The sequence below is a fragment of the Ovis canadensis genome, chromosome 3 (assembly GCF_042477335.2).
Source record: "Ovis canadensis isolate MfBH-ARS-UI-01 breed Bighorn chromosome 3, ARS-UI_OviCan_v2, whole genome shotgun sequence".
In the NCBI taxonomy this organism is placed as follows: Eukaryota; Metazoa; Chordata; class Mammalia; order Artiodactyla; family Bovidae; genus Ovis; species Ovis canadensis.
In genome coordinates, this window is record NC_091247.1 from 228433449 (window position 1) to 228458377 (window position 24929).

Consider the following 24929-nt stretch of genomic DNA (forward strand, 5'->3'; position numbering starts at 1 on the left):
GAGCGGGTGGGCGAGCCCGCCCGGAGGAAATGAGTGTGCAACACATCCCACCGACTCGCCTGCAAGGCTCCCAGCCTACCGCCTCCGGGAGCGGGAGCAGCGAGGCCAAGAAGACCCCGTGCAGACCAGGGGACAGTAACCTCCCACCTGGCCCTCTCCTGCATCGCAAAGGGTTGCTGGACTTGGCAAACGCCTACCTACACTTGAAAAGAGTTTAGCTTCCTTATCTCGTACCTGCTTTGAATCAAATGATTTTCTAAATGGAAAACTTTTTAGAAAAGAAAACAAAAATGGCTCATGAGCCCATCGCCCAGATGACTCCTGCTGTATTCTTTAATAAAATAAAACTTGAAACAGGTAAAATATCACAGGAAGTTAAAAAGTGAACACGAAGGCCCCTCCTTTCTCATTAACTGTATTCCCAAAGGCATCCACATGCGGTGGACTCTCTGCAGAAAGAGCTGCAACAATGCCTCCCGTCACTGAATCACAGGAATAATAAGCAGCTGATGTTTCAAGATACCACGCGTGGGATGGCTTAGGACCCAGCACAGCTATCTGATCCGTGCTGTTGATGGATTTGCTTTCGGCGGGAGGAGGGTGCCCTTCAGGAAGAAAATGTGCTCATGCCAGCACATATTTGTCCCTCTAAGTTCTTTTAATTAAGTCCTTGAGTTAATTTTAGGTGCAAACGCAATTCTAAAAAATAAACGAGATCTGAGGCGCCCTTTACCCAGTTTCCACCAACTGGAAACATCACGGCCCAGACGTGGACGCTGATACCGTCAGGACACAGAGCATTTCCATCAGCACGAGGACCCCACCCGCTTCCCTTCCACCCCCGCCCCCAGCCCAGGCAGCCACTCATCCATGCTCCAGGTCTGCCATGCCCTCATTCAGGAGTGATGCACAGATGGAACCACACAGAACGCAAGCTCAGTTCAGTTCAGTCGCTCAGTCGTGTCCGACTCTTTGCGACCCCATGGACTGTAGCACGCCAGGCCTCCCTCTCCATCACCAACTCCTGGAGTTCACTCAAACCCATGTCCATTGAGTCGGTAATGCCATCCAACCATCTCATCCTCTGTCATCCCCTTCTCCTCCTGCCTTCAGTCTTTTCCCAGCATCAGGGTCTTTTCCAATGAGTCAGCTCTTCGCATCAGGTGGCCAAAGTATTGGAGTTTCAGCTCCAGCATCAGGCCTCCCAACGAATATTCAGGACTGATTTCCTTTAGGATGGACTGGTTGGATCTCCTTGCAGCCCAAGGGACTCTCAAGAGTTTGCTCCAACACCACAGTTCAAAAGCATCAATTCTTCGGTGCTCAGCTTTCTTTATAGTCCAACTCTCACATCCATATGTGACTTCAAACCATAGCTTTGACTAGACGGACCTTTGCTGGCACAAACTCATGAGCCTGGCTCTCCCTGGTCAGCACACTTCTCTCTTACTTGTGTCAGAAGTTCCTCCCGTCTTACTACCGAGGAGTATTCCAGGTTCCGTGGTGCGCGGATGTACACAGTCTGCATGACTTTCGGTTTGGGAATGTTAGGGATATAAGCTGCTGCGCATCTCTGTCTACGTGAGTTGCATCTATAGTCATGAGGGACGTTGGTCTGTAGCTTGTTTTTGGTCCTGTCTTCATCTGATTTTGGAATTAGGGGAACATTAGCTTCACAAAATGGACTGGGGAGTCTGAAAGACACTGTACAGAATTGGTGTAATTCCTGAAACATTTGATGGAACTCTCAGGTGAAACCACCAGAGCCCAAGATTTCATTCGGGGGAGTTTTTAAAGTACAGTTTCCTTAACAGTAACGTAGTTGTGTGCGTTAGTCATTCCGTGTGGGCTGATCTGCGGCAGTGTGTGTGTTTCAAGGAACTGAGAATTTATTCCTGACACTACTACCCTGTCTTCTCTCTCTCTCTTTTTTTTCCTCCTAGAAGTTTGATGGCATCACTGGTTTTCCCAAAGCTCTTTGTTCCATTGAGTCTATTGGTTTCCTGGTTTAAAAATCTCTGGTTTCTGCTCTTGTCTTTATTCACTCCTTCCACCTACTTGCTTTGGGTTTATTTCGCTCTTCTTTGTGGAGGTTCTTGAAGTGGGAGCCTTCCGGGAGTTGGTGATGGACAGGGAACTCTGGTGTGCTGTGGTCCATGGGGTCGCAAAGAGCTGGACACGACTGAACTGAACTGAACTGAAGTGGGAACTTGGATTATCGATTTGAGATGTAGCCTCAGTATCCGTGCCTGGAGAATCCCCAAGGGCAGTGGAGCCTTGTATGCTGCAGTCCACGGGGTCACAGAGCTGGACACGACTGAACTGAACTGAACTGAAGTGGGAACTCGGATTATCGATTTGAGATGTAGCCTCAGTATCCTTGCCTGGAGAATCCCCAAGGGCAGTGGAGCCTTGTAAGCTGCAGTCCACGGGGTCACAGAGCTGGACACGACTGAGTGACTAAGCACAGCCTAGCGCAGCCCTTTTCTAATATGAGAATAAAATGCTGTGAGTTTCCCTCTCAGCATACCTCATATTTTGGCATTTTGTATTTTCATTTCCTTTAAATTAAAAAAAAAATTTAAACAAACTTCCTTCATTTTTCCCCTCCCTCCCTTTTCTGAATAATTGAATACCTGAGTCAAATCTCGATGAAGGCCCCTTGTTCCCAGCACCTGTTAGAGTCAGTCGGTAGATTCAGGGCCTGGAGAGGCAGCAGTCACAAGATGGGGCTGGATGGGAAGGGTGGCTGGGGAGGAGGCCTGGCGGGGGCTGCGGGTGAGCGAGGAGGTGGCAGCCCGGTGGGGCTGGAGGCCATTTAAATGATGGTGGATTCAGACCATGAAGAGCTATGCCAAGGGCAACGGGAACAGGATTTCTCACTGAGCAAGAGAAGACTCACAAACATGGAAGGGGAAAAACAGCTAGAATGACTCTGTGGTGTTGAAATGGAATTCAAAGTTTTCAATAAGTAGAGATAGAAAGAAGCATGAGTTTCAGTATCAGTATATGTGAACACACACACACACCTGTACACACATGTAGAGGCCCTACTGGCCCCGTAAGAGAGACTGGGAGTGAGCCCCCCTAGGAGCAAAGAGTGCATCCCGCACCTGGCTCCTAAATACCTTCCTTTACGGAAAGGATCCAGAGTTCTGCGGGGAAAGCGGACCATCTCCCTCCCTCGAGCTCTCTCTCTCCCTCTGCTCACTGTCTCTCCCTTCCTAGCCTCCACACCCTCCGGAACACATACGCCTGCACAGCAGTCTTATCTCTCTGGTCTTTTTGTGTATCCCATACCCAGAACAATGCCCAGCACGCAGCAGGCACTCGATAACTGCTCCATGTATTGACGAGTGAACAGAGGCATGAAGAAAGGGCAGAAGGGAGTGACCTGGGAGGCTGGGCAGCCCCGCCCAGGGGTGAACCCACAGGTCTGCAGGACCCCAGGAGGACCTCCATGAAGACCAGCCTGAAACAAGGTTCTGGGTGGAAGCCCTTGAGTCTTCTGGAATATCTGCCGAAGCAAAGGGAGCCTCCCTGATCCTGAGGGTGGTTCAGTTCAGTTCAGTCGCTCAGTTGTGTCCAACCCTTTGCGACCCCATGGACTGCAGTATGCCAGGCCTCCCTGTCCATCGCCAACTCCCAGAGTTCACTCAAACTCACGTCCATTGAGTCGGTGATGCCATCCAGCCATCTCATCCTCTGTCGTCCCCTTCTCCCGCCCTCAATCTTTCCCAGCATCAGGGTCTTTTCTAAGAGTCAGTTCTTTGCATCAGGTGGCCAAAGTATTGGAGTTTAAGCTTCAACATCAGTCCTTCCAATGAACATTCAGGACTGATTTCATTTAGGATGGACTGGTTGGATCTCCTTGCAGTCCAAGGGACTCTCAAGAGTCTTCTCCAACACCACAATCAGGCAATCAGACACCCCTGCACCACCCCACGCAGAGCCCACTTCCCTGGAGCCCCTGGAACGCAGGGTGCGGCACAGACCCGAGAGGTCATGAAGGACGTGGACGAGCCAGGGATGAGTGCGGCCGGGTGGAGCCGTCTTCGCTGGGCCCCACACCATCGGCCCCTCCCCCAGGGTCCCCGGAACCTTCAACACCAGATGCTCTGCTCGGTGAGAAGCACAGGATGCGGGCACTGAGAGGAGCAGTGCAGCCACGAAGATGCTTCCAGCACCAGGCCGGAGACAACCCTGGCCCTCGGGGAATCACTGGGACCAGAACAGGCCACGCCTGCCGAGGCCCCGCCCAGGATCCCATCAGTCACCTCCCGGCGGACGTGTCTGCGCCCCAGATGCCTGATGGGACAGGGCGAAGGCCTCCAAGTAACCCCTCCAGACGCCCCCACCCCGCCGCGCAGGGGGCACTGCTGGTGCTCAGTGAGTGACCATCCTCCCCGGGAAGAGCGGAGACATCCGCTCCCTGCTGCTCCCACAGGAGGGTGCTCTTCCCCCGTCCCCACGGCCCCCGGGGGTCTTGACACAAACATTCTGATGCCCAAGGGCGAGGGGGAAGGACAGACACCCCACAGAGCTCTGACTGACGCTAAACCCGAGTTCCCAGTGCAGAGAAATCACTTAAAGAATGAGCCAGCCACACAGACCCTTCTGCAAGCTGGTGGGGAAAACGTTTACCAACCATGCACAACAGCCTTGGAGGAAAAGACATCTGCGACCAGGCGATGAGCACGTGGGCGTGCGTGAGTGCATGCTCAGTCGTGTCCGACTCTTGCGACCCCATGGACTGCAGCCCACCAGATTCCTCTGTCCATGGGATTTTCCAGGCAAGAATACTGGAGTGGGTTGCCATTTGGTTCTCCAGGGGATCCTCCCCACCCCGAAATCGAACCTGTGTCTACTGTGTCTCCTGCACTGGCAGGCAGGTCTTCACCAGAGCACAAACCCTCCAAATCCTCCCCAAACCTCCATGGGTGGTGTGGGCAGAGGGGCCCCAGGTTCCGCCTGTGCCTGACGGAGTTCAACACATTTGGGCAAAGTGTCTTCCTTTAAAACACCTTCCCAGGAAAACACCCAGCTCCAGTGGGCACCTGAGCTCCACTGAAAGTGAATTTTGCCACCAGCCCTTCTTGCTTACAATGCCACCCCAAGCAGAAAGAAAAAGTGAACTGACTTTGCTGGACTCCCTGCCTGGGGGACTTCCCTTGTGGCTCAACTGGTAAGATTCTTCCACCCACAATGCGGGAGACCTGGGTTCGATCCCTGGGATGGGAAGATCCCCTGGAGAAGAGAAAGGCTCGCCACTCGGGTATTCTGTCCTGGAGAATTACATGGACTGCACAGTCCGTGGGGCCGCAAAGAGTCAGGCACGACTGAGCGACTTTCACTTTCTTTCACTTTTCTGCCTGGGGGACCAGCCCGCATGGACCCTATCAAGGGGTCATGTCCTCTGCTTCCTGGCTGCCTTTGGCCAATGGGAGGCCTAACAGGAGACTGAGGGCAGGGGGCGTTGCCAGGAGGTTACTTCTCTGCACAGGGGGCCTCTCCCCAGGACCCCTCCCTTCCGGGTTCCACTCAGCGCTCTCCCGGTCCCTCTTGACCTCAAGGCTGACACAGCCCTGGGTCCTGCACTGCCCACATGGATGGAAGCCCCACAACCTGTCCCCTTTGGTCATAAGCCCTCCTGCGCCATCCTGAGGAGGTTTCCACCTGTTTCCGGGGGCGGGGGAGGGGGTGACTGGTAAAATAGCCCAGACAGGCCCCAGGGCAATCGTGGACTTGGGGGGAGGCCCCATGGGGACCCAGGGGTTTCCCACACAGGACCCACCCTGAGGACCAGAGCCGAGGTGGACAGCAGACAAAACAAACTCGCAGAGCAGAGCGGCCCACCCCCCACAGACCACCTTCACGGCCCTCCCTTCTGCCCAAGGTCGCATCCTGATGTGGCCCCCTGCCACGGGCCCCCACAGCCCCCCGACGCAGGCCCTCCACGCGGGCCTGAGCTGCTTCCTGCCAGGGCCCGGGGCGGGGAGGGGCCTCTGCCTGGACAAGCCAGCGCCTTGGCCCCGAGAGACACAAAGCTCCCGAGACAGACGCCTTAATCCCGAGCACTCCTATCCTGCGAGGAGGCAGACCACGGGGGCGGCCTCCAGGTCTTCGTGTAAACTGCAGGGTTCCTCCACCCAGCAGCCTCGGGCGAGAGAGGAAGTAGCTGAGCGGCCCAGAGGAGAGACCTAGTCCCGCACCCAGGGTCTGCTTCAGGATCGGAAGCCGGGGTGGCAGGGGTCCACGTCTCCTGGGCCCCTCCTCCCCAGGGGCCCCTTCAGGAGGGAGTTTGTTCCTCGGGGCCGCCTGCAGGGGCGCTGTGAACAGGCAGGCCTTGGCGATGTCGGAGGCCGATGGAAGCCCTGGGACCAGGGCAGGGTGGGCTGAGACAGAGGCCCCGTCTCTGCTCAGCTGGGATCACTGGCAGCTGACCCTGCTGCGGAGTCGAGGCTGACTCAGCCCCCAAGCCCAGTCTTCAACCAGCCCTGGGAGGTATGTTTCCCACACAAGCAGGAAGGAAGAGGTTCCACAGTGCTTCCCTGACATGAAGCGGGGGCCCCTGAGGGTCTCCTTGGCACCCTGCTGGGCGGGAAGCCCCCCGGAGGCACACATCCTGCCCCCAGAGGATGACCAGGGACGGCCCATCCCTGGGGTTCTGGCTCTGCCCGCAAGTGGAGGAGGCCAGAGGCTGAGAGCTCAGAGGCAGGAAGGTCAGACAGCGGGCACCATGTCCTTGCCATGTGGCCCTGGAGCCCCGCTGTGACCCTTAACTTTCCCTTCGTGCTACTCGAGGGAGTGTGCAGCATCCTGACAAGGGCCCACATGGTCCTCACGTTCCCGAGAGGGACGCCAGCCCCTGCCTCGCTTCAGACCTGCATCCCGGCCCTCAGCACAAACACGGCGCGGAGTTCCACACCTGAGTCAGAGCCCGGCCGCCCTCTTCCCAGGTAGGGGCAACGGGAGCACCCACCTTCAGGCTGGGGGCAACAAACCAGGGCCACTGTGCGGGACGATCACTGCCGCAGGCTACACATTCAGGGCGGTGGAGCCGTGGAGGGTTAGATCCCCACTGTGTCCAAAGGCGGAAAGGCAGCACTCTTTCTCCACGGGTGTATCCCTTCCCGAGCGGGGACCCCTTGTCTGTGAGCCAAGCCAGGCCCAAGTCTGTGGCTGAGCGCCATGAGGGGGAGGCGCCCCAGAGTTCCCCAGGAAGGAAAAGAGAGGCTTGCCAAATCCCTGGCAATTGGAAAGCAGGGCATTCTGATGCAAAAACCGGCAAGGAGTCTCCTCACCAGTCAAGAAACAGCAAAATGAAAGGAAACCCCCCCAAAACGCCCAGACCTTCACAGCATTTCCTGGGAGAGCCTTCTGCCTCTCGGGTTTCACCCAGGGAGGCAGGGAAGGAAGGTTTAGGCCTCGGAACTGTGTTTGAATGGCCTGAGATTTCAGCCCCCAGTAACGACTTGGCCGCAATGAATGCATTGCGGGCAGCCGCAATGAATAAGCTCTTTCTGCGTCCTGCCCCAGGGGTCGGGTGATCTCTGGGGTCCCAGCGCTCCCTGAGGGAGTATCCGCCACACCGTGGGGCTTGGATGTCTGCACACAGACAGTCACAGAGGCTCGTTTCCTACGTGGGCTGCTTTGCGCCTCAGCAGGGCCGGGGGCTGCGTGGGCGGAGGGGCGGGGGGCCGGGGCAGGGGGCGGGGCCTACCTTGTTGTAGTACTGCACCTGAACCGCGTGCCAGCGGCCGTCGCTCACGCCCCCGGGGACCTGCGGCGCCACCGTGGTCGTGGTCTCACCTGCGGGGCCGGGGAGAAGAAAAGTGAGCAGACCCCCAAGGCGGAAAGTCCTTCTGACCGTCTGGACCCGCGTTCTCCCCAGCAACCGGGAAAACGTTTTCAAAGGCTTTGTCAATGTTTCCATCCTACAGAGGGCGCAAGGATTCCCCAGTCTCTGGACACTTGAGCTGTGCCTGCAGCATTATAAACAGCGCTGCAGTGAACATCTTTGTGCATTCGGGGATCCCCACCTACCTCGCCCCCACGCCCAGGTGGAGAACCAGGGATCGGCACGCTAGAGGGCGCTGTTGCAGGACGGGGTGGTTTCAACCAGCAAAGTGCCTGGGATGCTGCCCGAGGGCGGCTCCCTCCCGCGCGGGAGGCTTTACCTGCCGAGAAGGTGAGCTGCACCTGCTCGTCCACAATCTCCAGGGCGATGAAGTCGTGCTTCTCGTTGAAGCGGCCGTTATACAGCAGCAGCGCGTTCCTCTCCTGGGTGGCAAACCTGGGGGGCAGAGCACATCGTGCAATGAATGACCCAGGGTGGGATCTGCAGGTGGCCGGGGGGCACCCAGGGCGACAGCACCAGCCGCGCTCAGCCGAGACTCTGGTCCCGGGAGTCTCTTTCACGTCAGAAGTTGACAGCCCAGGTGGAGCTAGTGGTAAAGAACCCGCCTGCCAATGCAAGAGACACAAGAGACGCCGGTTCAATCCCTGAGTCAGGAAGACTCCCTGGAGGAGGGTGTGGCGACCCACTCCAGTACTCTTGCCTGGAGAATCCCATGGATGGAGGAGCCTGGCGGGCTACAGCCCATGGGATTGCAGCGTCGGAAGCGACTTAGCACACAAACAGCACAAATCCTGATTAACAGTGTTCTTTTCTGGAAGGAGCAAAGCAGATTCTGGGGGGAGCTTGGTTACCACCACCTTCATATGACGCTCTAGGAGGGTGACACAGACACGTGCCAGCGGGGAATGTGTGGGCACCGGACACAGGCAGGGCGCCTGCTGCTCAGCGGGCAGACTGCGCGTGCTCCCGGACACGGGGCATGGGTGCTGATGGCCGGCTCAGGCCGGAGCCCCTCGTCCCCAGCACCAGGCTCCAGCCGCAGCCGCGCTGCGTCCCTCTGCCCCTTCCCTGCCTGCTGGCCCCTGCCCGGGGGTGAACTCCCTGCCTCTGCAGGCCTCCCAGGCGTCCCTGCAGTTGTGTTTTCCCAACTCGTTTTATCTAAACTGCGCCCCTCACAGTCTATCACGTCACTCAGTTCGTTTCTGAAATTCTGCTCATTTGTTCCTTTAGGAGAACACGTGCTCCTGGGACTTCCCAGGCAGTCCGGTGGTTAAGACTCCAGGGTTCCACTGCAAGGGCGAGGGTTTGATCCCTGGTCAGGGAACAAAGATCCCGCAGGCTGAAAAACTTTTTTAAATAAAGAAATGTTTACAAAAGGACAAGTGATCCTTTAAGGGGAGGGATGATGACTCTCATTCACGGCTGCATTTCCAAGACCAAACAAGAAAGATCTGGTCCAGGTGAGTGTGTAACACCAGTGTGTTGCATCCACCCGTCGGTGGGGCTCCTGAGAACCAACAGACGCGTGAAAATAGTCTTGTCAGACTTGAAGCGTCAACAGTAAAAGACCACTTACTCCGACAAGAAACAAAGAGCCTCAGAAATCTCCTCCTACCCAATAAGGAGGCCGCTACCATCAGAGCTGAGGGTCCCCCGACACACCACGATGCCTCCTGGACTCCCTGGTTACAGAGAACCCACAAATCCCGGGGGAAACTCAAGACTGTTTCCTGATACAGCTGGATGTCCCTCTCCCCCGAGATTAAGCGGGGAGAGCCCTTCCTTTGATTCCAGGTCAGTTTCACCCGCTTTCGTGCAGCAGGGGTCTGTGGGAGCCAGCGTCGGGCATCTGACCCCAGTTCCCCCTCCTTGAGGTGCACAGAACTGACACCTCCCACCCACAGCTGGCAGCCCCTCGGTTTAGAGGCAGTGGGCGCCAGTGACAATGCTAAAAATACCTGCAGAGCAAAGTGTGGAGCCAGCAGGCAGAAGAAGAGAGGAGCTGAATTAACAGCGGCTCGCTTCCTGAGATCCGCGGGCCGCACCTGCTCCCCTTCTGCAGGCCTGACGGGTGTGGGTTTCCCTTTGGACCAGGGTGGGAGCCGGTGCAGAGGGTCAATGCAGGAGGGTCCTCAGGGGTGGGCCCCCTGCACTGCCAGGATGGAAGAGCTAACGAAGGGCCCTGGGGCCCCGGGCAGGGTCTGAACAGCGCCAAAGGAAAAAGGGCAGAAACAGAAACCGCAGCCTGGAGAGAGGGCCAGCAGCAGAGAGGACAAAGGAGGCGGGTGAGCCCAGGCCCTGGGCAAACAGAGCCAGAAAGGGGAGACGCCGCTTCCAGAGAAACTGCCTGAAACAAAAGCCCTGGGCCGGCGCCCCAGCCCACCTTTCTCACGGTGCGGCCCCCAGCAGGCAGGGGGCCAGCTCCTTCCCGGCCCTGCCCACGCTCTGGGGCACTTGTCACGATTCTGCTTTTGATGCAAAACGCTCCCTGGTTTGGCGTCACCTCGACACCTGAGCCGTCATCAGGCATATGGGAAACTGTCCCTAAATTGTTGTCACTTGATCACCTAAATTGCTACGTTTCCCAAGCAAAGGGACACACACACGAGAGGGACACTGGATTAAACACCACTGCTCTGCAGCTTCTGCGTCTGGAGCCGCCAGTCTTCCTTTGCCCCGACCCCAGGACTTCCAGTCACCTTTCACGTCAGCCTCCTGCAGCTTAGTGGCTGCGCTGCCCGCGGCAGATGGCTGCCGGTCATGCCCAGTGTTGGGCAGCCACGGCCACAGAGACAGCAAAACCACCTGGAGCAATGAGTCCGCCAGAAGACACAGGGCGCCTCTGACCTGGGGGCGGACACCCACAGCAGCCTGCTAAACACCCAGCCACGTGGCACGCGGCCTGGAGCAATGAGTCTGCCGGAAGACACAGGGCACCTCTGACCCGGGGGTGGGCACCCACAGCAGCCTGCTAAACACCCAGCCACATGGCATGCAGAGTTGGCGAGGGTGCCAAAGAGGAGCCCTTGCTTTGGAGGCTGTGCCCACTCGGTGGCCTCCTGCGCACAGGGCTTACGGGCAGAGGAGGGACCGGGCTGGGAGCAGGAGGGATGTGGCTGGGAGCAGGCGGGGCCGGGACCAGGGCCTGGCACTGAGGCCCTCTGAGAGGGTGGGAGGGCAACAGCACCTGCCCTCTCATGTGCACCCCCTCCACACCCTGGAGAGGGGCCCTGGTTCGCTGGTTTACAGGCTGTGGGGGAGCCGTGAACCGTGCACCAGGATGTGAGCAACCACCCCCAAACAGCGGGCTCCACATGGCCCAAACCTCACAACTGCCCTCGGAATCAAACACAACTCCAGCCTTGCAGTCAGGTCAGGGGGCTGACCAGATGCGTCTCTCACCCTCCTTCCAAGTTCCTGGGAAAGGGGGCAATGCTCAAAGGATCCAGAACAGGCATGCACACAGATGAGAGCCGCTCTTGCTGTTTCATTAAAGCTGGCCTCCGAGGAAGATTCAGGAAGAGGGCTGAACGGGGAAATGCCTGCAGATCAGGATAAGCAGGCTATCCACAGAGCTGTCCACGCTGAGGTCTGTGATGAGCTGGGCAGAGCCCAGAAGGTATCTCACCAGGGACCCGCGTCTCTAAAAGGAATGCCCTCCATGAGGACGTGTCTGTACCCAGTGCAGGTGTCCAAGCCTGAGAATCTACCGGGGGGCTGGAGCTGGACAAGGTGGGCGGGCCCAGGTGGGTCCGGGGGCTTGGGAGTCTGCCCACCTCTGCAGAGCCCCAGCTGGCACTCCAGACCACTGAGAATGCCTGGAAGCTTTGTCCTCTGCAACTCAACCCCTCCCACCCGCACCGGGCCAAAGAGCCCCTGCTCTGGGAGGCCAGGAGCCCCCCCAGTGACGTCTCCAGGCTACAGGTGGGGAGCAGTGAGCGTTCACGCTGTGTCAGCATGGAACTACCAGTCAGTCGCTCCTGGCCTCTGAGCTCCTGGGTGTCAGGACGCAGGACAAGAAGCCCGTGAGGCGCTTCAGGTCAGCGGGTGGACAGGCATGGGCACAGCAGTCCTGGGGCTGAAGCCCGGATCCCAGCCAGGGAGCCCAAAGGGCCATTTAAAGGCTTCAAATGACGAGCATCTGCTTCAGAGACTTGAGCCCAATCGAATCATCCGACAACTGGGAAAAAAAATATCAGGGCCAGGAATCCTGGCCACCCAGTGTGGAGGATGGGTTTACAGCGAGCAGATTTGGGCCACAATGTAGAAAACCCACCAATGATGCGAGCCCCCACGTTAACCGCGTGTCCTCCACAGGATCTTAGGGGCAGGCAGGGTGGACAGCAGCCTGATCCCACAAGCAGGGGCATCAGAGGCTGAAGGCAGCAGACAAGCAGGCGATGGCCGAACGCTGGATGGCCAGCATTGGAACGCAGGCGTGGCCCAGCCTGCTCACGGGGCCTTCCTGAAGGAAGCGACGGGAGACGGGATCGGGGCAGGCGGGAGGGGCTGAGGAAACACCACGCAGGGCTGGGCGGGTCCAGGAGGCGAGGGTGGCCCCCGCCAGGATTGGGGTCACAGGGGTCAGCACACGGAGGCTGCCAAGTGCCATATTCAGAAGCTGGGTTTTACCCCGGGTGGCAGGCAGGCCCGGCACACCTATCGGACAAGGGTCCCCCTGGCTCAGGCTGAGAGTCGCGGACACCACAGCTGTCAGCCGAGGGAAGGACGGTGGCCTGGGCCGAGATGCTGGAAACTGGGAGAGAAGCGGCCAGACAGGGAGACATGGGGGTGAGGGACTCAGGACCTGAGTGCAATGGAGGGGGGTAGATAGGGGAGGGCTTCCCGGGAGGGGCAGGACCCCCGGGAAAGGAGCTGCCCCATCCCACCCCAAGAGGCCCTGAGCTCCAAAGGGCAACTCAGAGCAAGCGTCTGGTTCTGGGGGACATGGATGGTGCATTCCCACGAAGACTGTGTCCCCAAAAACTGCATCCCCAAATGCTCACCAAACACAAAAAACACCTTATTCTATTAAGTTGAACTTGAGAAAAATCTTTACAGTAGAAATGATAGATCTTAAAAATTAAAAGTTAAATCTAAATTCTCTTGGAGAAAAAGATAAAAAAATAAAAGAATGGCCCTAGCGTGCAGTCAGCCTGCACCCTGTTACGGGTTAAGGGATCAGGGCTGAAAGGGGCGAGGCCGCCCACCCGTGGTTACCCAGCTCGCCAGAGACCCCACAGGAGCCTAGGCCGAGTCTGAGTTCCACGCCCTTTCCCCCTATTTCTGGGCACTTGGATGGCAGAGGTGCCCGCGTGGTGGTAGGTGGGCAGCACCAGGGCGTCCGGGCTGGCTTCGTAGGCGTGGGAGCTGGGCAAACAGGGCCCCAAGCTTGTTAACGCTCTGCTGTTGCCAGCTGGAGATTTCTCACTTTCGAATCAGGGGAAAGTGAAGTGACAGTGAAACTTACTCAGTCGTGCCCGAGTCTTTGCGACTCCATGGGACTGTACAGTCTATGGGATTCTCCAGGCCAGAATCCTGGAGTGGGGAGCCTTTCCCTTCTCCAGGGGATCTTCCCAACCCAGGGACTGAACCCAGGTCTCCCGTATTGCAGGTGGAGTCTTCACCAGCTGAGCCACAGGGGAAGCCCGGCATCAGGGGCCACATCCTCTACTTGCACGGGGTCCTGTAGGCAGCGACGCGGACGGAGGGCCAGAAGGCCGCTCTGAGACCCGAGACCGCCCCCCAACCTCCAGCACGGGCGGTGGCGCGGGGACGCGGGGACTCACGCGAGGGCCACGGTGAAGTGGAAGCGCTGCCTCAGGCCCCGGAAGGTGACAAAGGACTGCGGTGGGAAGCTCCGGGTGGTCACCTCGCAGTAGGGCCTCTCGAACGCGCCGGGGGGGCACACGCAGTGGAAGCCGCCGATGAGCAGGTTCACGCAGGTGCCCCCATTCTTGCACACGCCGTGGGCGCAGCGGCCGGAGCGCGCGTTCACCTCGCAGTGCTCGCCTGGGGGGACGGAGCGGGAGACAGGGGTCACACGGTGACCTGGGTGGGGAGAGGGGGTATAAGGGATGGGGAGGGGAGGGGGGAGGAGAGGGGGGAGGGGAGGGGAGGGGAGGTGGAGGTGGGGGGAGGGCCTCTCCCCAGCCCAGGGGGGAGGGGAGGCAGGAGGGGAGGGGAGAGGCGTGGGGAGCGGAGGGGAGAGGGGAGGGGAGTGGAGAGGGGAGGGGAGTGGGAAGGACAAGCCCCGCAACCAGGCCACAAACACTACTGCAGAACCAGCTGCTAAACCCAAATCTGGGGGCACCTGGGGCCTCTGGGAACCACCCTGGAGCCGGGCTGTGATCAGACACTTGGTGTTCCTGCCGGCATGAGGGCACCCAGTGCCCAGTGGGCTGTCCAAGAGGTGGTTAGCACCCCAGGGGCCTCCCCGCTGAATGCACCAGGTGGCCGAGCCACTCGTCCCTGTCCTGGGCCTCCGGGGTCCCCGCCCTTGGTCAAGGGGGACAAGGGTATGTGCGGCCATGAGTGCCTCTCGGCACCCCACCCTGTTCTGAACCCCCAGCTGAGCCTGGAGCTCTTCCAAGAGCCCCACCTAGAAAGACTGAGAATGCTGAGAGGGCCCTGTGCCCTCCCCACACCCACGTCTGCACGACGGCTGGGCACCCCGGGGCTCGTCGGAGACCCAGGAGCAGGCTGGGGTCATACAGAGTGCCCCCAGCGCATCACCTGCCACGCAGACCCACTGCCCGCCGGACAACGCTGGGCTGCGATCCTGTAATCAAGTCTGTCCCGCACTCTGGCCCCCAGCTGTGCTCCAACGCCCTTTCTGTGGCCTAACCGCCGCCCCCCACCACCCCTGTGGCAGGGGAGTTCTGGAAGCTTCCACTGACCAGGGAGCCCACACTGACTGCCTCTGCCCCAGAGGCCTACCAGACCCAGGCTGCCCACCAGTGGCGAGGCCTCTGCGGGGGCCTGGCTGCATGACCCTCACTCCCTGGAACATGGCCCGGGCCTGCCTGTCATGAGGTGGGCATTGCTAGCCCCTCACAGACCCACAGACCAACAGGAGCTTCTGACAACCGGAAATTCCCCAGCTCTCATCTGTATCTCACCAGGTACTGAGTTTTAAATGAAAGCATTTAAAATAATTTTTTGGCCATGCCACTCAGCATGTGGGATCTTAGTTCCTCAACCAGGGATCGAACCCACGCCCCTCACAGTGGAAGCGTGGCGTCCTAGCCACCGGGAAGTCCCTTAATGCGTACACTCTAAACTAAGAGTATTTCATTCACTCACTAAGGAAAGTCACCATGTAAACAGTGAGGCCTGGAAAGTCTTCGGTCTCTTGCAGGTCCCACCGGAGGAGACAGGATTGCGGGGTGCCCTGTGCCCGCATGTGGGCTCAGGGCCAGGGGTAGCGTGGAGACCCTCCCTGTGGGCCTCAGAGCTTCTCCTCTCTCCTCCCAGTGGCTGCACAGTATTCCGTTAGAGGACCCCATCAGAACCTAAATCACTGATGTGTCTCCTTCTACCGCTGATGGACAGGTAGACTGCTTATGACTTGCTTTTACTGCAGACCGCTTCTTAAATTATTAATCATTTGTCTCCGGCTGCGCTGGGTCTTCGCTGCTGCGAGAGCTTTCTCCAGTCGTGGTCCCCAGGCTTCTCATTTCAGTGGTTTCTCCCTCTGAGGAGCGCAGACCCTGGAGCACAGGCTCGGGAGTCGTGGGGTACAGGCTCTGCTCCTCCGCGGCACGTGGGGGCCTCCCGGACCAGGGATCACACCCGTGCCTCCTGCCTCGGTCGGCGGATTCTTCACCACTGAGCCACCGAGGAGGCCCCGTATAACTTTTTGATACATGTCCTTGTTGTGTTTTAAGAATCTCTCTCCAGAGAAAATTCCTGAAAGTGGTGAATCAAGCTGCACTCTTGATAAGTATTTCCAAACTGCCCTCCACAAAAGGATGCACAGACTCATACATCCTCTCCAACACGAGGGTGGCCATCAGTCTGTAAAATATTTTATATTTCTGACAATGAACCTCCAAGGTGTTTTATTTGCATTAATTTTTGCTGAGGTTCAATATCTGTCCGAATTCTACTGAGTCAATTGGGAATGTGAACAAACTGGGTAGTGATATTAAAATATATCATCAGCTTTTTAAACCGTGGCGGCGCCGGGTCTCGGTTGCAGCACACGACATTCGTTGCGTTAATTCAGGATCTTTCTTTGCCGCGCAAGGACTCTCTCGTGGTGAGTGGGCTGAGCTGCTCTGTAGCATGTGGGGTCTTAGCTCCCCAGTCAGAGATCAAACCTGCACGCCCTGAATTGCAAGGTGGATTCTTACCCACTGGACCCCGAGGGAAGTCCCGATCATTAATTCTTGGATATAGTGGAGAGTGGGTGCTGTGTGTAGCCCACGTGCCCCTCCAGGTCAGAGGCTCTGGATTGCTGGGTGACAACCGCTCACAGCTGCGACCCTGCCCTCAGACCCTCCCCCCGAAATCCCTCAACCACAGCTGCATGGCCCCCACTGGGGCAGCTCACAGCCAGCAACAGCTCCACAGGGAGGTGGGGAAGCCCAGCCCCGTGGCCCAGGGCAGCCTCCTCTGCACTGCATCGCCAGAGCTGAGACGTGGGGTCAGAGAGGCCTCTGCTGCTGCGTTGCTGCAGCCCAGCCTCTCCTCTGGGCAGCCCCATGAGCCCCCGTCCCCGCCCCCTGCCCAGGCGTGGCTCCCAGGAAGGCGGATCTCGGGCCTCGGGGTCTGTTTCTTGGGGAGGCCGACCTCCGACCGAGCTGATTTTCGAGAGCTCAGTAATTGACGGGTGTAAGAAAACCCCATCCGTCACCCGAGAGGGAACGCTTCACAAGAGCTTATTTTTGAGGAGCAGGTGAAACTGATCTGTAATTAGCGTGACGATCCTCCGAAGCAAGCCGGGCACCAGGGAAATCTGAATTTCCTCTCCTTCTCGGGAGTATCTTCCTCCCCAGGTTGCGACAGCTGAGGACACACAACTTGCTCAGCGGAGGTGGCCCAGCCTGAGCCCCTCGGACACAGGGAGGAGAGCCTCAACTGCTGAGCTCTTACTGAAGTTCATAACCGCACACGGACCACCAGGCCAGAGCCCCGGGCCCAGCCCACCCCCAGGGCTGTGCCCACCCCCAGGGCCTGGCAGGGTCAGGCGGGGTTTTTTTCCATCCCCTTCCTCCTACCAGGCAGGGAAGGGAGAGACCACAGGCCCACCTAGGACACCCACCTGCTCTCCCCTAGCAGGCAGCTGCCCCCGAACAACCTGTGAGGAGAGGTTTCACGCGCTGCTCGGAAAGGAGAGGCCCACCCGGCCGCACACCCCGCTCCAGGCTCCACCATCGGGGCTGACCCTCTGGTCTCCCCACCGGCTCCGGGGTCACCAGGGCGCCCCACCCCGCCCGCCATGGACACCCGGCAGGCCGTGCACACACACGCGCCCTCACTCACACCCAGCCACACGCTGCTGACACACTCGCACTGTCGCACACACGCTCAGTATTCACAAGCATGCACACCCATAAACGCATTCGCACCCTCACGTCTGCCCTCAGCCGCACACGTACACACATGCACACACACACACCCACGCACACACACCCACACTCACACACGCACACTAAGGGGCCCACCTGGCCCCTTCCCAGGTGGGCGGCTCGCAGCCTTCAGTTCTATTCATTAATTGTAAATGCTTAGCTGAAGGTGTGTTTGTTTTTCGTTCATTTCAGATTCTCTAATCTCTCCTTTTAAAATCCATGTGACGTCTGGGACTGTTTGCTCTCCAAGTCCCGACTTGGCGGGTCGAGGGCCAAGCACGACGTGTTCTGAAGTAATAAAGCTGCAGTGAGAGGCCGGGGCGGGCCGCGCTCCCTAAGCCGTGACGGCAAACAAAGGGGGGCCCGGCCGGCCCTCCCCACGGCGCCCCGCCCTCCCGCGGCGTCCAGAACCTTGCCCGGCTGGGCTCGGCCCCAGTGGTCAATGTCACCGGGAGGCAAGCGCAGGCCCCGCCCCCACCAAGGCCACGGCGGTGGCTCATGGGCTCTGCCCTCGAGCCAACTGGAAGTCTGGATCCCTCCACCTCCATCCAAGATCCAGGGGCTCCCGCGATGGGCTCCCAGCTGCCTGGGCCCAGAGAAGGACGGCCCTGCTCAGAGACAGTGAGCACGCCCTCCATTCAGTTCTGAGACCTGCATTTGACTCTGCCCGCCGTACTCCTGCTCACGGGCGGTTTTCCAGCGGCCGCTGGGAAGCCTGGGTCCGCAGGCGGCCCCGGGGACGGGAGGACGGCCCAGCGGGACATGTGCTGCCCGCGCCCCGCAGCCGCTCAGCCCGCTGCTGCAGGGCCTCCGCCGTGCTGCGGAAAGGGCGTGCTGCCTTGCGGGGTTCCTCCACTCCTCTGCTTAACCCATCATGCAACTTTAAATCAACTGCAAATAAAGCTCAGTCGCCGTGAAATTATTTGTTTTAAGCACAAAAGGTTTTTCTTTTCTCACAGGTAGTCGTATTTGTTTCCTGGGTCTGCTGTGACAAGTACGGCAAAGCAGAGGGCTTAAAGGGAACAAAAACGAATTCTCTCATAGATCTGGGGGTATCAGCAGGGCCACCCCCTGTGCAGGCTCCAGGGGGCTCCTCCCTGCCTCCCCCAGCTGTCAGGCCCCCTCCTCCACCCGTGTTCCCGGGCTTGTGGCCTCCTCATCCCTCATCTGTGGTCACGTGGCTATCTTTCCTGCGTCTCGTCTCCCCATCCTCTCTCTTACAAGGACTCCAGTCACTGGGTTCAGATGGACCCCGAGTCCGGGACGATGTTCACTAATCACTGGGAGCCTCACCGATTACATCTGGAGAGACCCTGCTTCCAACATTCTGAGGTTCCGCACGTGAACCTGGGGGGACACTATCCAGCCCCCTTGGTGGCCTCTGCATCCGCCCTAAAACTGCTCTCCCGGTAAACGCTGGCCTCAGGGGGCCGGGCCCGAGCCTGCAGAGCTGCGATCCCGGTTTCTCGAGGACCTGGTGACTCATCAGCTCTGGCTTCCCTGCCCCCCAGGATGCTCTTCCCGGCCTCCCCAGCCGGCCAGCGAGGGGCCAGCTCCGCAGCGCCACGGCCACGCCTCGGGCCCCTTCTCTGGGCCCACACCTGCCCACCCGCTCCTCCCATTCTCTTCCCCACAAGCCCAGGCCTCAGACCTGTCTCCCCAAACCAAGTCCATTCTCCGGGTCCCCCACCCGGGGAGGGTCCTGTAGCCACCACGGAGGAGGGGGGCCAAGAGCCCTGGAGCCACTCGCCCCTCCTCCCTTGCCCCCATCAGTGCACCCCCAGGATCCGAGTCACCCCCAGGATCCAAGCCACCCCAGGGCCCGGGTCACCCCAGGGCCCAAATCACCCACCCCCAGGGCCCAAGTCACCCCCAGGATCCCAGTCACCCCCAGGGCCCAAGTCACCCCCAGGATCCCAGTCACCCCCAGGGCCCAAGTCACCCCCAGGATCCCAGTCACCCCCAGGGCCCAAGTCACCCCCAGGATCCCAGTCACCCCCAGGGCCCGAGTCACCCCAGGATCCGAGTCACCCCCAGGGCCCAAGTCACCCCCAGGATCCCAGTCACCCCCAGGGCCCGGGTCACCCCCAGGATCCCAGTCACCCCCAGGACCCGAGTCACCCCCAGGGCCCGAGTCACCCCCAGGGCCCGAGTCACTCGCCTCCACCATTGGTCTCACCCCAGTCTAAACCAGCCTGATCTGCACAACCACCACGACCACGCCTGGCCCCTGGGCTCCCCCCAGCAGCTCAGCGCCTCACAGATCTGCCGGCTCCCCACAGAACACCCAGGGGAGCTTTCCAGAAAGCCCACCTGGCTCCCATCAGTCCTGCTGCTCCACAGAGACCCTCCGCCTCGGGGCGCCAGACACACACCCGCACAGTCGACACCAGCTCCCCACCTCCCAGGCTGGCCGCACGGTCGCCCTCCTTGAAGGGCGGCCGGGGGACTCACCAGGCTAATGGAGGAGACCCCGAACACACTCACACACACTCAATGCTATCAGCAATCACCCCACGGACACCGCCTTCTCTGGGCCTGGGATCCCACGTACACACTCACACACGCTCACTGCTATCAGCAATCACCCCACGGACATCGCCTTCTCTGGGCCTGGGATCCCACGTACACAACTCACACACGCTCACTGCTATCAGCATCACCCCACGGACATCGCCTTCTGCAGGCCTGGCATTCGTCCCCTGTACACACTCACACACACTCACTGCTACCAGGATCACCCTGTGGACACCGCCTTCTCTGGCCTGGCGTGCCTTCTCTGGCCTGGCGTGCCCTCTCTGGCCTCTGCAGAGGACTCTTGGGTGCCACACGCAGCTCCACTTCAGGCACCCACGTCCCTCTGGAGGTTTCACCCACCTAGGCAGGGCCAGGCGCCCAGGTCAGACTCTGATGGGCCCAGAATTCTCCATCTCAGCCCGTCCCAGCCCCAGGGTGACACTCAGCATGACTGTCCCTCACCCTCCCTTGCCCCAGCCTGTGGGGGAGGGGCACCGCCTGTCCGAGGGTCAAGTCTGAGAATGCCCAGCACTCAGAGGGTGCCTGGCAAGTGCCCGGTACTGGACGAATGCCTGTGAGATGCAGTCATAAAACGCCAGGACTCCCCCACATGCAAGCTGATGACGACTGCTCGTACAGAATTACGAACCTTGCAAAACTCACGTCTGATTCAAATGATGTCAGAAAGATGCTGATGTCATGAATGAAGAATTAATTCTACAGATAAACATGACTTTTTTTAAATAAAAAAGGCAGTGAGAACTCTAAGCATGCCAGATGAACGGGGCTCCCTGTAAAAGCTCTCACCCCTGGGTTCCAGGGGCGAGACCCAGGCCAACCCCAAGGCTCTGTGGGCACCTGAACAGGGTACTTCCCAAGGCAGGCATTCCCGCTGACTTGTTCAAACCACACAGGAACCCACTTCTGTGTCTCCTTAACTACATCCTCTATACACTGGTGACCTGGCAGGCCCCAGCCGCCAGCCCCAGGGGAAAGCCCAGGTGTCCATGGTGGACGCACCCCCATCACAGCCGGCATGGCAGAACAGAACTCAGAGGTGGGGAGAGAGGTGATGTGATGGCTTTTAATTCTTAAAATCGTGTTCAGTTCAGTTCAGTTCGGTCGCTCAGTCGTGTCCGACTCTTTGTGACCCCATGGACAGCAGCACACCAGGCCTCCCTGTCCATCACCAACTCCCAGAGCTTGCTCAAACTCATGTCCATTGAGTCGGTGATGCCACCCAACCATCTCATCCTCTGTCGTCCCCTTCTCCTCTTGCCTTCAATCTTTCCCAGCATCAGGGTCTTTTCTAATGAGTCAGTTCTTTGCATCAGGTGGCCAAAGTATTGGAGTTTCAGTTTCAACATCATCATCTTACTTCAGGCAAATAACTTGGACCAAATTCAGTGAGCTCTCTATCTTTAATTCATCTATATATATATAGATATATAGCTCTTACAAGAAACACTATTTTACTGTAATAAATGTTTTCAGTTACACTTGCTTATCAAGATTTAACTTCAGTTTTCCTCTTCTAGGAATTCTCATTTAAAATAAATTTGGATTTCCAAATTTGTTTCAAGCGTTCCAGTGCCCTGCTTGGGCTCAAATGCTTGCTCCAAGTCACCCTAACCCTGGGGAAGCCCCCTGCGCTGCTCCTGCGCAGCCCCCACCCACTATGACTGCCAGCCTCACCCCACAACAAGGATCAGGCTTACCCGAGCAGACCCATAGCCATGCTCCATACTGCACGCAGCACCGCGACCCCTGCCCACAGGGCCCAGGGCCCGGCCTCCTGCTCACGGCGGCAAGGGCACAATCCCACATGGACCTGGGACCCCCCCCACCCCTAAAGAGGCATCCTTAGCTGCAAAAGCTGAGGCCCCTCTGGCTGCAATGGCCTCACACGCATCCCCATCACTGGATGCCTGTCCTGCCCAGGCTTGACTGGGGGCTGAGGGACACTGCTCGCCCAGACCCCAGCCCGAAGTGCCAGAACCACAGACCCCAGGTTGGAGGGCCTCACGTCCTTCAGAGAAGCCCCAGATGCACCGAGCTGACGTGGGCTCGTGTGCAAGGCAACTGCGCTGACAGCTCAGGGTGACGGGGGCAGGGGAGCCTCACAGCCCTGGGTGTGGGAGCTCCGACACGCCCCCATTTCACAGGCGGGAAACAGGCCCAGCAGAGGGTCTGTCAGTGTGTGCGTGCTCAGTCGTGTCCAGCTCTTTGCGTGGACATGTAATGTGGGTGTGTGTGCATGTGTGTGTATGTGGTGTACACGTGTGTGATGCGTGCGGCATGTACATGTAATGCAGGCGTGTGAGTGCCTGTGTGTGCATTCTGTGGTGTGCATATGTGTATATGTGATGTGTGTGGCATGTACGTATAATGTGGGTGTGTATTGTGTGATTTGTGTGTCTATTATGTGATGTGCATGTGTGAATATCTGTGACATGTGTGTGGCGTGTATATGTAATGTGTGTGTGTGTATTCTGTGATCTCTGTGTGTCTGTGACGTGTGTGTATATGTAGTGTGTGTGTGTAATGTGTGTGTGTGGTGTGTATATGTGATATGGGGTGTGTCTGTGTGTACTGTGTGATGTGTCTTACCATGTGGTGTGCATGTGTGTATATGTAGTGTCCGTGTGTGTGCGTGTCTGTGCGTGTGTGTAATGTGCGTGTGTGGTGTGTATATGTGATATGGGGTGTGTCTGTGTGTACTGTGTGATGTGTCTTACTATGTGGTGTGCATGTGTGTAATGTGTGTGTGGTGTATATATGGGATATGGGGTATGTGTGTGTGTGTACTGTGTGATGTGTCTTACTATGTGGTGTGCGTGTGTGTATATGTAGTGTGCGTGTGTGTCTGTATGTGGCATGTATATGTGATGTTGGGTGTGTGTTCTGTGATCTCTGTGTGTCTATTATGTGATGTGTGTGTGTATGTGATGTGTGTGTGTGTGTAATGTGTCTGTGTGTGGTGTGTATATGTGATGTTGGGTGTGTGTGTGTGTGTGTGATGTGTCTATTATGTGGCGTGTGTGTGTATATGTAGTGTGTGCGTGTGTGTGTAATGTGCGTGTGTGGTGTGTATATGTGATATGGGGTGCGTGTGTGTGTGTACTGTGTGATGTGTCTTACTATGTGGTGTGCGTGTGTGTATATGTAGTGTGTGTGTGTGTGTAGTGTGTCTGTATGTGGCGTGTATATGTAATGTGTGTGTGTTCTGTGATCTCTGTGTGTCCATTATGTGATGTGTGTGTGTAATGTGTCTGTGTGTGGTGTGTATATGTGATGTTGGGTGTGTGTGTGTGTGTGTGATGTGTCTATTATGTGGCGTGTGTGTGTATATGTAGTGTGTGCGTGTGTGTGTAATGTGCGTGTGTGGTGTGTATATGTGATATGGGGTGCGTGTGTGTGTGTACTGTGTGATGTGTCTTACTATGTGGTGTGCGTGTGTGTATATGTAGTGTGTGTGTGTGTAGTGTGTCTGTATGTGGCGTGTATATGTAATGTGTGTGTGTTCTGTGATCTCTGTGTGTCCATCATGTGATGTGTGTGTGTGTGTAATGTGTCTGTGTGTGGTGTGTATATGTGATGTTGGGTGTGTGTGTGTGTGTGTGTGTGTATTGTGCAACATGTCTATTATGTGGTGTGCGTGTGTGTACGTGTAGTGTGTGTGTGTCATGTGCATGTGTGGTGTGTATATGTGATGTGGGGCGTGTGCACGTGTGTGTGACCGTCACGGCAGGCCTGGGAGCCGAGGGGCAGGGCAGGAACCAGGAGATGCTGATGTGAATGTGGTCCCGCCAAGAGGCACTTCAGAAGGGCCGGGGCTGCCCCGATGGGGAGAGGGGAGGCGAGGGGCTGGGGGCCGGCAGGAGGGGCGGCATAGCCAGGCCGAACCCCCGGGGCCCTGAAGGAGGGCAGGACAGGCCCCAGGAGGGGAAGGGCGAGCAGAGGCTTGAGGCTGCCAGCTTTTCGATAAAGAGACAGCTGCCTCCTGGTCCTAAGCAGCAGCTCAGGGCTGTGAACTAAAGAACCAGACCCCGCGGCAAGCCACCCACCCTGCTCACACGGGCAGCTTCAGCAGCGGAAGCAGAGACAAGGGCAGGGTCCTGCAAAGGTTAAACCCTGAGAAAATCGGCCCATCCACCCTGCCTTCCTCCCAGCCAGCCCCCGCAGACCGCTGCGGGGGACAGAGGCGTCCCGAGCAGGCTCCTGACCTGCTCAGTTTCCCCGGCTGGAAACCCACCCCCTCACCGAAGGCAGGAGCTCTGTCTCTGGCCCCAGAACTAGCGAAGCCCCTCAGAGGCCAGGGTACAGGTAAGATGGGTTGATGCAGTGAAGCTCTGAGCTGCACACCTGGCACGTGGGGCTGTCATGCGGCACCTGCTGTGAACTGGCTTCCTGACACTGGAGGTGCTCACTGTCCACCTCTCGCGCCCCAGAGCCCTGCTCCCCGCCCCTAGCCCCCTTCCAGGCTCTCCCCTCCCACTCTGAGTTTCAGGGCTGCTGGACTGTCTTATCTCCTGGCCCGGCCCCCGAGGCTCCTCCCCCAGGGGGCAAGGCAGCCGGGAAAGGCCTCCCAGAGGCAAGACACCTGCCCCCCTCCCCCAGCGGGAGGGGGACCGGAAGCCCAGACCACTGCAGGCCTGTCCTGGGCTGGGCCTTGGGCTGACTTCACTACTGTCTTTGAAGCAAATTCCCAGAACCCTGGCACACCCATTTTTAAAAATATAAATTAAAAAAATGCATTCCAGCAGCAAAGAAAAACAATTCCAGCTCATCCACAGCTCCTGGCTGTGAGTCAAGAGTCACCTACACACCCGAGGGGCTGGAACCCGGAGAACCTGAAAAGTCACTGTGCTTTCCAAGCTCCTGGTGCACGGACGGCCCAGCCCACAGCCACACTTGGGGACCCCTCCGTTCAGAAAACGGGTGCTCTCCCTACCCCCTGATGTCCTCTGGGGGTG

The 24929-nt window shown here is 58.3% G+C and overlaps 1 protein-coding gene across 2 annotated transcripts in view; it reads right to left on the bottom strand.

The window, feature by feature from the left end:
• The window catches only part of CELSR1 (cadherin EGF LAG seven-pass G-type receptor 1), a 147146-nt gene that overhangs the window by 55515 nt on the left and 66702 nt on the right, over positions 1-24929 (bottom strand). For both annotated transcript variants that reach the window (XM_069586187.1, XM_069586186.1), the window contains exons 3-5: positions 13651-13873; positions 8181-8296; positions 7724-7812 (exon numbers count right to left, since the gene is read on the bottom strand). In XM_069586187.1, coding sequence (XP_069442288.1) covers positions 7724-7812; positions 8181-8296; positions 13651-13873 — 428 coding nt within the window. The remainder of the gene's footprint in view (positions 1-7723; positions 7813-8180; positions 8297-13650; positions 13874-24929) is intronic.